This window comes from Furipterus horrens, unplaced genomic scaffold (genome assembly GCF_987537825.1).
Source record: "Furipterus horrens unplaced genomic scaffold, mFurHor1.1.pri manual_scaffold_1, whole genome shotgun sequence".
Lineage (NCBI taxonomy): Eukaryota > Metazoa > Chordata > Mammalia > Chiroptera > Furipteridae > Furipterus > Furipterus horrens.
The window spans coordinates 5,455,161-5,468,650 of record NW_028327171.1 but is presented as its reverse complement, the minus strand read 5'-3'; the positions used below and the strand labels follow the sequence as shown (position 1 = coordinate 5,468,650).

Genomic DNA, 13,490 nt, shown 5'->3' with positions numbered 1-13,490 from the left:
TTTATTTTTCTATTTCCTTCTTTCTCCAGATGATATACAAGTACTGAGGATCTAAGCAAGGGAGAAAGGATCCCATTGTAATAGAAGTGTCACAGGTTTATACACCTTAATTTACATTTCAATGATATAGAAATCACAGTCAATTAAAATTGAAAACGAAATTCAAAGAGTTGTTTAAATTCACTTAAATATTTGATCCACTCATTCCTGGCATTTTCCCCTTTTAACCAGTTATTTTTAGTTTCTGGAGTGTCTTCTCTGTGTTGCAATAGCCCCATGAGTGGGGGAGGGGACCTATGTGTCTGTGTTGCAATAGCCCCATGAGTGGGGGAGGGGACCTATGTGTCTGTGTTGCAATAGCCCCATGAGTGGGGGAGGGGACCCATGTGTGCTTCTACCACTCCCCCCCTCACCCCCAGATGTGGCCCACTGAGAGGGTCAATGAGTGAATCTTCGCTATGCTTCCGGACCCATTGGCTACTAAGGACCATGTAAGTACAATACATTTTATCACTGAAATAAGACATGGCTTTGTGGTTTCTCAAATGGAACATGGCCTTTTTGAATGGTCCTACTGAGAAGGCCTGGTGCATTGGAAATACTTCAAAATGCAAAAGCCTTTTTGTGTCAAAAACACTCTATTAGACTGACTTCTTAATTGAGGGTTCAGCATGAATCTGTTTCGGTCAGAAGACTGTGTCCAGGCAGGACCACTTTGCCACCTGAGTCCGTTGTTAGCATGTCAACGGAACAGTATTTTGTACAAAGTGATAATAAATAAGTGTGTCTGGGAAAGGCTAAGTTTCAAAGCAACCACAACTTGAGAGTTAACTATTGAAAATTACGCTATAATATGATTTATTGACTTACACGAGTATTGGCTTTTAAGATGCTGCATATTTATTTTGTGTGTAGTGCAAAAGATCAGGTGCTCAAGCCTTGTAAATTTGGCTGAAGTGGAGATGCTAAGTAAACATAAGAGAGATCTCTTCATCTTGTGCTACATCACTGTACTATAAACAACATAAGTACGTAAAATCCCTAGTCTTGGTCACATTCAGACTAACATTGATGGAAGAACTGTGAGAAGAATTCAATAGTGGGACAGAAAATCTGTAAACAGGCCCATGGCATTATTCTTCTGCTGATTATACCACAATATATGATCAAAAATCACATAGAACAACCAAAAGGGATAATATCTAACTACACATAATTTCTTAAGATCTAAAACAAACTGCCATGAAATTATCAACAGGAAAAGAAAAAAAAACACTTCCTGAATAATTAAAGACAAAAACCTCTTGTGCATTGAGATTGCTCTTTAAACCTTTATGGCTTTGCCCCCATTCTTTGGACACCTCCCTTAGACGGTCAGTTCCAGCTCGGGGGCGTTAGCCACATCTTCTGTTTAATTGTTCAATGAAGGACATTTGCAAATGTGGCAACATCAAGAGATGATCAGACTTGCTGGGGTCCACATCTTTGTTTCACCCATGGTCTGAATCCAGATTACCTTCCCCATTTCCTCCAAGGCCCACTGTCCCCAATCCCAGAGGAATCCTATAACGTCCACAGTTATGCTTCAAGAGCTAGGGTGTGAGCCCCTGTGTGTGCGTACGTGTGTGCATGCCTGTGTGTACACATATGTGGGCTCACCTGTGTCCGTGCAGTGCCTACACACTTATAGTCACATGCTTCTTGAGTGAATATACTTACTAATCCACCCTGTTTTGAGTGAAATGAGAAATCACCTTTTGCACATTTAGGCAATCCTAGCCCATTTACCTTCTGCCCCAAAGAAAGGCAGCCCCCCCCCCCCCCCCCGCGCCCCTAAATTCTGCTCAAGGCAAAATGTTGCTCTGTAACACTGAGTTGCACGGGAGTTGTTTAAATTGTTTAAATTTAAACTTTCTTGAAATGTGATCAGATTATCAGATTCTGTTCATGCCTCCAGGAGTCTTCTGTGAAGGAGTTATCCTCAGCAACTCCTATGCCTCAAGGGCCCCAGCCAACTTTCTCCATCTCACCATCTGAGCACATTTCTGCTCCTGACACAGCTCATTTCTCTTTAGTTCTAACTCTCCTCAACAACCACGCACAACACGTAGCATGAACGGGACAACCATTACTTGCAAGAGTTCTCTTTTGCTCTCAGAATGTCAGTGGAACTTCCTCTGGGAACAAGGCATTTTAATAGATAAGGAAAAAAGTGGCTGAAAGGAAGTGTGGTCCATAACAATGAACCCAAGGAAGGACAGACAGGTCTGGGGGCTGTGTGGACCTGGGACCCACGGAGTCCCATGGCTTCAGAAGGCCCCTTGAACACACTGCCCATTCAAACTCATTTGTACACAAGTCACTTAGGGGCGTTGCTAAGATACAAACTCTGATTCTCTAAGTTGGGTGGGGCCTGAGCATCTGCTTTGCTAATAAGCTCTGAGGTGGGGCTTGATACTGTTGGTCTGTGGCCACATTTTGAATAGAAAGGGGCATTTGACAACAGAAAATACGTGTGAGCAAACAGCCTCAGCTCCATTTGTATAAGTTCCCACAGCTCTTAATTCCTGATGACCAATTTCACTCTACACAATTAAATCCACTGGAAAAAAAAAAAAGGTGATAATGGAATTATTATATTTTGGGAGTACAGAATCCCCGTGCTCCATTTTCTGTATTACCAGATAGCCTCCAGTATGTATAACATTTTCTTTGCCTGAAAAAAAAACTGTTTTAAAGCAATGATATAAGTGATTACGGAACCACATTTCAAGTCTTGGCCATAACGTCTTTGATACTTGGATTGAATAAATACCTTATATTACAGCTGATAGATATCCTTCTACAGAAAAGCATTTCCTTTCCCTATCAGCATTGCTAAACGTCTCTGTCCATTAAGCAGGACATTTTTGCAATTGCCAAACACCAAGTTCTTTGAAATGTAGCTCCATTTTAGAAAATTTGAATGTCGAGAGTTTGTTTCAGACAAAGCGTTTAAACAAGGAACCCTCACAGGAGACCGTTGGTTCGCCGCCAGATCAAAGGGAAAGCTAGATTTTGCACGTCTGTGCAGCTTTCTTTTACAGAACACACCCACACGCTTTTTTCTTCGAGGGGAGCTCCGACGCGACACCGGGGCCGCGACGCCGCCATCAGACGTTGCTCTGCTGTAACAGCAGCGTTCTCAGCTCTCTCTCCCGCTGATCCTCCTGCCGGTACTTCTCCTCCAGTTTCTGCTTCTCGGAGTCCGCGCAGTAAAACGTGCAATCGGGGCTCTTCCGGATCTGCTCGAACTGACTGAAGTCAGCCACGTACTTCCCGTTTTTGGAGAGAGAGACCACAGGCACAAACTCAAAGCCCCAGTGGATCTCCTCCGGGATGTAGGACGTGCGGCTCTGGCAGACGGCGCTGGTGGACTCCACGGTGGCGTTGAGAAGGACCACGAGTTCAAAGTCCTTCTCCTTCAGGTTTTGGGGTGTGAGATCTCTCAGGGGGCTGGTCTCATCCAGCACGTGGTAGAATGTCAAGGGCAGAATGAGGAAGGGGCTCTCCGAAGAGGAGTCCACGTGGAATTTGACGGTGGCCTGGTTGAGGAGGATCCGCTCCCCCTCCTTGGTGACGTGTGTCTGGAGGAGCTTGCCCGAGAGCTGGCACTGAATGAGGAGACTCTTGCGCATGTTGGCCACCTGGATGACCAGGCACAGCTTGCCGTTCTGCTTGGTGATGACAGCGCAGTGGCTGAACTTGATGGTCTCTGCTCGCTTTTTGGGTCTGGCGATTTTGGCCAGGAAGGTGCCTGTGATGAAGATCTCGATCAAGGTCGTGATGACCAGCTGAGCCACCAACAGGAAAATGGCGTGCGGGCACTCCTCTGTGATAGAGCGGACCCCGTAGCCTATGGTCGTCTGGGACTCCAGGGAGAAGAGGAACGCCCCCGTGAGAGAGTCCACCTTCAGGATGCAGGGCGTGTGATTGGAGACGGGCCCACTCGGCTCCAGGTCCCCGTGAATGAACGCGATGGCGTAGTAGATCACTCCGAAAAGGAACCAGGTCATCACAAATGTGGCCGCAAACAGGGTGAGTTTATACCTCCACTTCATGTCAATCACGGTTGTCCACAGGTCTTGAAGGTAGAGCAAGTATATGCCGTCCACTTTGTCGATCCTCACATTGCTGTGCCCACTCTTGGACATGACACGGGGTCTGTGGGCCTTGAGCCCGGCTCCGGCTGTGTGCTTCACCAGGGGGGCCCTGGACATGCTGAGGTGCATTGGGTCCATTGTCAGGCTCTTGGGACCCCCTAAGGAAATGACAAAGAGAGGGTTTATTACGGTCATAGGTGGCAGAACACCCAGAAAACAGAAGTACGATACATATGTGACACTAGTATGAATACATATGGACATACACAGGAAAGGAGACTTCTGAAGGCAAGACTGATCGACTTGAAGTTGAGGAAGTGAGGGGCATACACCCTGGAGACAAGCAAACCTGGCTTAAAGGCTAATTCTCCAGTGTATTCGCTGTGTGAGCCAGGATAAGCTATGTAACCTCTCCGGACCTCCGCTCTTTAATCTGTAAAATGAGAACAAAGCCTACACCTCATGGTTTCTGTGACAGTTAAGGGCCATCATGGCTATAAAGTGCCCAAACAGCCTTGCAGTTACAAAATGTTGCTAATTCCCCTCTGTGATATCACACTCACATGCATCTACTCCACAGAGTATTATGAATATTCAACTATCATAGATTTCCAGTTATAGAAATTTTAATAATAAATTGATTGAGCATAGGGTCAGAATGAATATAACTAAAATTTATCATCCATAAGATCGCTTTTTTTTTTTTTTTTTAAGAAAGAGAGGGAAAGGCAGGGAGAAAGAGAGAGCAAAACATCGATATGAGAGAAGCATTGATCAGATGCCTCTCATATACACACTGACTGGGGACTGAACCCACAACCTAGGCATGTGCCCTGACCAGGAATCGAACTGGCAACCTTTCACTGTCTGGGATGATGCCCATTCAACTGAGCCACACCAGCCATGGCCATACGATAGTTCTTGATGAGCAATGGAGAATACTAATACAAATTTTGTAAACTTGGGCAGTGTTAAGAAATTTTAGAAAACTTACTCTTTTGCATGACATTTCCCATAATAGCAATTTATTTTTCCCCTAATTCAATAAGTAATTTAGAATCCACGACCTCTCCCAGTCTTGATGATGTTGGAAAAGACTAAGTTATCAAAACACCTCAAACAAACAGAGAATAATTAAGCTTGATTAATGGCTTAATGGACATGCTGGTTATCCTTAGAAGCACAGTCAGTACACCATAGGAGGCAGGACATTTAGGTATGGCACACAAAACCCGCCTTATTCCCTTAGCACTAAGTAAGACAGCATAGAGATGCATTTTAAAGAGTTAACGACCAGGCAAACAAGTACAGGCTTCGATGAAGGCAGCAGAGCCGACCTACCAGGACCGAGGGCTGGGATCCCACGCTGGTTCCCAGACTGGGACAAGCTGGGTCTGAGGCCACCCAGCATCTTCTAGTACCTGCCTGGGGACTGAGACAAATGACCCCTAGATTCCTCGAAAAGATCACAGGAGTGATTAGAGGGAACTCTGCCTGGTTGGCATGGATTTTTCCCCATCTCATTGGCATTAAAATTAAAAAAAAATTTCTCCCCTATAAAAAGAAGGAGTGTGCAGAAGTCTGTGAGTCATGCAGTAAGCTTTGCTGTTAGGGCAGCATTACTTCAGTTAGGAATTTTGAAAACAATCCTCCGGGCAAATCCCTTCAAGAAAAATGAAAGCATGTCCTTCATGGGCTGACACCTGAGGATGCAGGAGTCTGACGGGCTCTTTAATTTTCCTGTTATTACAATATCAAGAGTGTACCATTTACTGAATGTCCCCTGAAGTGATTTTTTTTTTTCCTCTTGGAAAGGAAAGTCACTTTTTTTATTGTCATTGCAAAGAAGGGTCATAAGTTATTCAGAATTGATTTTACTCATTAAAGCCTATTCCACTTATTTTGGGATCAGATTAAAAGAGAAGTACAGAGCCCTGGCCGGCTGGGGGGCTCAGTTGGTTGGAGCATCATCCCATACACCAAAGGGTGGTGGGTTGGATTCCCAGTCAGAGGACATACCCACGTTGCAGGTTCGATCCTGGGTCAGGGTGCACACGGGAGGCAACCGATCGATGTTCGTCTCTCACATTGATGTTTCTCTCTCTCTGTCTCTCTCAAAAACAAACAAACAAACAAACCAAAAACCAATAAACATATCTTTGGGTGAGGATTAAAAAAATAAATAAAAGAGAAGTGCAGGGTGTAATTGATGAGCATGGGTCTTATCAGACCCTCAGCAGTGCTTGTCAGTGACCAAGAGGACAGGAACCAGGGTGAGAGTCTGGAGACTCGCCATGCTGGCCCGGCCCCTGCAGAGTCAAGCTCAGGACTCCAGCTGCCAAAGACAAGTAACTGCATGCACATTAAAAAAAACCAACAACAACAAAACCTGCCAGGGAAAGTGCATGCCACTCAATGCACCGAAATAACAAGAGAGGCTTAAGTGTCGGGTGTGAGCGGTGCGCAGACGTCCTGTGGACGCAAGCTCCGCCCCCGGCTCCGCAGGTCACCAGCTTCGGCGCTGTCAGTGGGCCCTGGTCCCTAACTCCAGCACCAGCCGTGCCTCCTATCAGGGTCTGGTGGTCATGGCGTGGGAAGAAGACCCAGAGCCTCCACGCGGCTCTTGAGTTTAGCCTCTCTCCACGGAAGAGGGCAGCTGGTGGACACCAGTCCCCGCGTAAACACCTTCTCCTTCCCTCCCAACACCCCGTGCCCCCGATGTACTACCTGGTCACTTACTCAGCAAGTCAGAAGCCGTCTTCTTCAAGGCAGGTGGACCGTCCCGGCTCCCCTTCGCCCACCTGGCTACCATGGGATTCTGCTAGCGCCTGAAAGAGAGCGGGACACGTGGGGTCCACAGGTGTTTACAGAGCAACTGACCCAGTGAAACTGACCCTTAACAATTCCCCCAAGGCCTGGGGCCCTAGCATTTATTTCCAAGGCCCTGGTCATCTGGCATGGTGCCAGAACAAAGGCTCAGGGAGTGTTTTAAGGACTAAACCGAAGCCCTCACTATGGAATCCCCACCCTCTGGAGGGAGTTCAATCGCAAACCACTCTGGAAAGAGGGTTAACGCACCCCCATTGAAGCCCACTGTCAACTGACCGGCAAACAGGAGGCAGGAAGGGGAAGTGCAGCGGAAGTAAACAGTGAGGATTGGAAGGGAAGAGTCTAGAATATTTTTACCGCCTGTGGAAATGCATTATTATGGGTGAGTCACACAACATTAGAGTTGAAAGGATCGTCAAAACCAAGGCATCTGACACACAGTTTTCCTACGAGGTGACTGCGGCCTGGGAGGCTGGAATGACTTGTCTTCATCACAGAGATGGTTCGTGGCAGGCAGAGGAAGGCCCAGTGTCTGCAGAAGCCAGGCCGGAGACCTTCAACCTTAGCCTCCAAAGCGTAATGTAATCTGTTTAAAGTCAACAGGTTCTTTCACATCCTGCTTTTCTGCACGGTTCCTTCCGAAGCGGCACACACAAACGCACACTTTTATCTGTCTAACCCGAAGAAGCGTACACACACGTCATACTTCTTTTCCAAACCACCAACGATTGTAAGTAATTACAGTAATTATGCTTATTATTTAAGTAGCCCCAATTATCAACCTGTATAGCCTCCTCTACACCCGATTCTCCCAGGGCGTTAGCATGTTTGGCAAATGGCCTATTTCTCCACGATTGCTCCACCGAGACCCAGCACCGGCCTTACCCGAGTGCCTGCTTTACCACGTACACTGCATCACACTCTTAATTTACGTTATTTAATCCCTCGGCAGACTTCTTTGGTGACATTTATTTCTTCGTTGACAGACACTCTTACTCCATATAATTTTATGTTCTGCCTTTTTTTTCCCCCCTTGGTGATTCTGCTGTCTGCCTAGCTCTATTTCCAAAATGTTATGGAAAAACAAGAGCCTACCAAAAGCTGAGGATGGAAGAATGACAAAAGATAGTCTCTGCTATTTTCCCCTCTCCTGATCCCACAAATAAGAAAAATTTCATACAGACTCTGAGTTTTCTTCAGGCTTTGAAAATTGTATTAATTTCTCCGGTTTGCATTATGTTGCTCCAACATGTGGGTTAGGATTGTAATTCTTAGAATTGCAATATCTTTACCGAAGTTCTTGACATTATTAAGTGGAGAGATCAATATTAGCCTGTTACTGCAAGCCAACAAAATGTACATGGCATGACTCATTTCATGCTTTTGTGGTGTAACATTTGTTCTCTGGAGATAAAGGAAAGAAGAACACGTTTGGGGAAACAGAACTAGACAGTAGGCACGCCGCAAAGGTAGTCAGCTGTATGGAGGACTACAGTCCCAGTGCTGGGGACACAACAATGGGAATGGAAAAAATGGAAAGCAAGTTGCTATCACCATCCTCGGGGAGGAACAAAATTGTGTCCAAGAAAGGGGCCCTTTTAAGAATTGGGTGATCGGCCCTGGCTGGGTAGCTCAGTTGGTTAGAGCATTGCCCTGATACACCAAGGTTGTGGGTTTGATCTCCAGTCAGGGCACATACAAGAAGCAACCAATGAATGGGACAACAAATCAATGTTTAAAAAAAAAAAAAAAAAAGAATTGGGTGATGGAAGAAATAAACCAGTGTGAGCAGGAACACACTGTCCTGTCAGGGAGAAATCAACCTGCAAATGGCCAGAAAGCCACTGAGCAATAAGAAGAAATACAAATGTAAATAATGAGCACGAATATTGTCAGAATAGAGCCAGAAGTGGTCCAAAGTTGGAAAGATGCCAATGAAAAATAACAATGGCATAATAACAAAATGATAAAATACTCAAATAAATAATCATAAAACTCCAGAATCAATAAGACGCATCATCGTTATCATAAAACATGACACTACAGGGCACGTGCCAGCGACTGTTCTAAGTGCTTTGCGTGTGTGAACTTAACCTTCACGCCGACCTTGTGAGACAAGCACCGTCATTATTCCCTGGGGGAGGGAACTGAGGCACAGACAGGTTCGGCAACTCACCCACCTCCTCACCAGCTGGCAGGTGATGGCAGAAGCTCTGGCACGCTCCTGGCCCATGCTCGCCGTCTCCCTGACTCAGGTGCTCAAGCGTTAGTGTCCTCAGAACCACCTGGAAGGCTCCGAGTCTCTGATTCAGTAAGTCTGGGGTGGAGCTCAAGACCTTGCATATCTGACAAGCTCCCCGGGCATGCTGCAGCTCCAGGAACACAGGTGGAGAACCTCCACGCTGTGATACACGTACGGGTTAAATAGCATCAGCTGCTTCCCCCCCGCCCGCCAACTTCTGCCTAGCATTCGAAAATAACACTATTGCGCACGGCCATTGAAAACATCTGTTCATTAGTTTTCAGAATGTCCAATCTATACCATCTTCATAGATGAATGCCAACTACCCAGCGGACCAAGGCTAAGTATTAACTTTTTAAGTATTGAAGGTTTTTTTTCCTAGTTAGTGCAACACTGATACATTTTAAAAACCAAGAGCTCTGTTGAGTCAAAGTTTAGGAGTTTTCAATTCGCCTGTTCTGAGAAAAACTTCGTTCTCTGTTCCACGGCGAGCTCACAAAGTACTTGCATCTGAGAAAAATAAGGCATAGAAACTGGGGAGGCAGGAGGTTCCCAGACCTGGGATTTCTCAAGCCTCAAGTGAAGGCATTCTAGGGACCTTAAACGGGGTGGTGAGGTGCGGAGGAATGAAATCCAGGTCAAACCGTACCTTTGAATTTCTAGGCTGCCATGAGAATTTGAGGGGCTCTGACTTTAAAGCTCTAGCAAAACAGTTTCCTGTTTGTAAGAAAAGTTGCTTTAAAAGCTTTCTTGGATAGCACATACTACTGACAAAACAATTTTTTGCTGATGTTTTTTTCTATGAATCCAAAATATGTGGATTCAACTTCCCTTTGAGGATCCACAGGTTTACATATTAAGTAGAAAAATAAATGGTTGACAAGAGGTCCTTGGGGTTCACTGAACTCAGAAGGCATACAAGTAATTGAAAATAAAATCAGTGAGGCTTAGCTAGCCTCCCTTGGCACCCTGCAATGACGGCCACCCCGGCACGAGGGACCCTGCGGCCTTTCCTCCCCGCCCCTCAGGCCAGGCCAGGTCGCACTTCAGTGGCTGCTCTGACTGTGCCCTGCCGCTTCTTGACTTTGCCCGTGTCAGCTGAGCACATGGATGGCTTTGCCCAGGTGGTCTCTGAAATGAGCTCACTCGTTGAAGCAGAACGAGGTGGCCTACGGTGACCTGACTCAGCAGATTGCAAAGGGTGGCCCTTTGGTTCTCATCTGCTGGGGGAATCACTCTCTTCTTCTTCCAGCCCCTTTCTTCCCTCGGGCCGTGGAGGGCTGAGGGTGGCTGGAAGGTGACAGCTTCCGGGGACTGTGGAATCGGCCATTGTTCTCCGGGAGAGTCCTACCAACGGGGGAGGAAGCGCCAGCTGAGAACATGGCACATTCCCAACCTAGTTTCTTCTGTCCTAAAGACTGGTGTATCGAAGATATGAACTGGGACCTACTGGTGGAGCTGTGGTCATTGTTGTTGTCACTGTTGACAATTTGATGCTGCCAGTTACCGGCTGCCAGGCTCCGCTGGGTCCATCCGTGGAGTCCCTCCCTGGGCTTGTCCCTGTGGGGAGAGTATATCATCCCCACCTTTCTGTGTCCAATGGGGTCATGTGACTGCTTTGGCCAATGGCGTGTGAGCTGCGGTGACTCATTCCACACCCGAACAGAGGCGTCAGGGCACAGTCTTGGGTGACCTTCAGTGGGGCTTTTCCTTCTTCTGGGGGGCAGGAGAAGGGGACCCTGGAAGCAGAGCTGCAGTGGAACCAAAGCTGACTGGTAACATGGGTGAGAAAAAACTTCTGTTGCCAGCAGTGCGGGCCATTGAATTCTTGCCCTTGTTTTTCACCGAGACAAAGGCTCGTAAAACTCTAACCACAGACACACCCTTTCTACAAGTTTTTGTTTCTTAGGATGATGACCTGACCTACAAGCTACTGTATTTATAGGAAACATGGAAAGCTTTCAAATATCCTTCACGTAAACTCTACATGTTGGTCTAGGGCTAGACATGGAATAGAAAAAAAGAAATCCAAATTAACAAGATTCAAATAGGAAGAAAGATACAGAAAAGGAGTGACAAGTTGAATAATTTTTCTCATTAAACATTTCTAAATCAATATTTAACTTGATCTTGAGAAGACAACTTTTCAGGACAAGGTGGAGGGCTGTAGATACCGCAACTGGACTGTTCTGTTGAGCAAGAAGCCCTTGGTTAAGGACGTGGTGGCCTCACGCTCTGCAATGGCAGACATGCTGCGGGTGTGTGTCACCATGCCGCTGCTAGCTTCCGGCTGAGAATGGGTTACTTAGAACGCACCAAACACTTTCCAAAGCCATTACAGACAGGGTTCCATTCAAACCTTCGCCTTACCTGGTGAAGAAAGTCTTCGCTTGATCTTCTAAACGAGGACAGTAGGTTTACAGAGATTAGATAATTCACATATTTTCGTAAAGTTAATCCAGGGAAGGCCATGTTGACAAGTCAGATCTGTGCGTCTCCACAGCTGGGCTGCTGTCTAACCACAGTCCTTAAATTTACTCACAGAGGGGACCGCTTCACACGTGGGCTGCATTGCATTATGTGTTAGTGTCCATCACAGAGAAGTAGCTGCAACTGATCCCTTGCTTAACCTGTGCCAGGCCTTACAGAGCTGCCATGTAGTGATTGAGTTCTCACGTGGATTCTGAAAGACAGCCCGCTATCACAGGGGCTGAGTCTGGGGTCCTTGCCTTTCTCCTTGATCCCTCCAGTTTGCTAAGTTCAGGAAGCATTTGAATTTCCTGGGGGGTCTTGAAACATGCATAGCTGGGGGCCATCATGGGTGTCTGATTCCGTAGGTCTAGAGCGGAGCCTGAGAACCTACATCTCTGGATGCTGATACCGCCAGTCTTGAGACCACATTCCAGAGTGTGAGCCACACTATTCGCCTCGTAATGAGCTACATAGACCATGTGGGAATCTCACAAGCTCATAAATGGGTTCTCTGCATCTTCAGGCTCCTTACCTGGAAACAAAGGGGAAGGAACAGAAGCCCATGGGGCTGCGGGTGGAGTTTCCAGGTAGCCGGGAGTAGTGTCCTAGGGGACAAAAGATCAGGCATACTGGCTTGGTGGGAAAAAAAAATGAGAATATCTGGGACAAGGAAAGCAGTCAGTGGAAGTTTCTGCTGAGATGGTGGGTACCATCCTTGAAAACATGGGAAGCCTGATGAGAGAGCCTGGATTCTTGGGGCAGAGAGAACTGAAACCAGAAGGACCTTAGCCCACCTCTTGCTCAGCCTCGCCCAGGTGTGTGGTATTTACAGGTGTTCCCCAGGTAAAGTGGCTTATGGTCAGATGATTGTTAGGCGCTTTCCCTACCAAGCCTCTAAACACCCCACTGTCCGTACCCATTGGGAATTCACACCATGTGCTTGGGTACTGCAGGCTCTGGGAAGTCCTACAGCAGAGACACCTGCTTAACCATATCTGGTACTTTCCTGACCTTTGGGAGGACTTTGAAGAGTATCAATCTGGTCTAAACTATACTTTACATTTTGGGGAAAAGAGGCTCAAAAAGGGAGTGCTTTGCCCAAGGTCACTAGCCAACAGCATAGGCAGATACCTCTCTTGGTTGTCACAAAACACCCTGAGATGAGCTATCCTTCTCCCCAGACACTGAAGACAGGGCAGCATAGACTAGGAGGACCTTGCCCACCCCACCCCACCCCCACCCCCAAGTGCAGCATCAGCATCACTTGGAGTCCATTAGAAGTGCCAGTTCTCGGGCCCCACACTTGAGCTACTGAATCAGTCTCTCAGTGCTGCCCAAGAACCTGTGTCTTCCAAAGAAGCCAACTTCCCAAAGGCTTCTGGGGCCAGTCTGCCTGTGATAGCTCGGTGTGTAGGCGAGGTCTTTCTTTTGCCCTCTTATCCACTGGAAAAGCAATGAGTCCTCCTTTCAAAACAAACCCCACATTTTGCATCGCCTGGGAGTGTCTAATGATCCAATTTGCCTCTGTGGTCAAATATTTAGCCTCTTGCCTATGTTTCCATTCTGTTATTATTGTTTTGAATTCCATAAGTACTAAAAAATCTCTTTCCATCTCTCAATGTGGTTTGCATAGTTATACCCTTTATTCCTTAATGCAAGTCTCTTTTAATTTTTTTCATTCCGTTGAACATCAACCTTTCTTCACTCGGCAAAGACAAGTTTAAACAGATACTGGGTTCAGCGGGAGACTCATTTTCCATTTTCCATGGCAAAGAATCTGAGCCCAGGCATAAGTCAGAGGTATC

The 13,490-nt window shown here is 46.6% G+C and overlaps 1 protein-coding gene across 2 annotated transcripts in view; it reads right to left on the bottom strand.

Moving 5' to 3' along the window:
* Window positions 1-2,839: 2,839 nt before the first annotated feature.
* Window positions 2,840-13,490, bottom strand: part of KCNJ15 (potassium inwardly rectifying channel subfamily J member 15) — a 37,323-nt gene continuing 26,672 nt past the window's right edge. For both annotated transcript variants that reach the window (XM_090288852.1, XM_090288845.1), the window contains exons 2-3: window positions 6,882-6,970; window positions 2,840-4,300 (exon numbers count right to left, since the gene is read on the bottom strand). In XM_090288852.1, the coding sequence (XP_090144978.1) occupies window positions 3,153-4,300; window positions 6,882-6,954 (1,221 nt within the window). In that variant the 5' untranslated portion in view covers window positions 6,955-6,970 and the 3' untranslated portion in view covers window positions 2,840-3,152. The remainder of the gene's footprint in view (window positions 4,301-6,881; window positions 6,971-13,490) is intronic.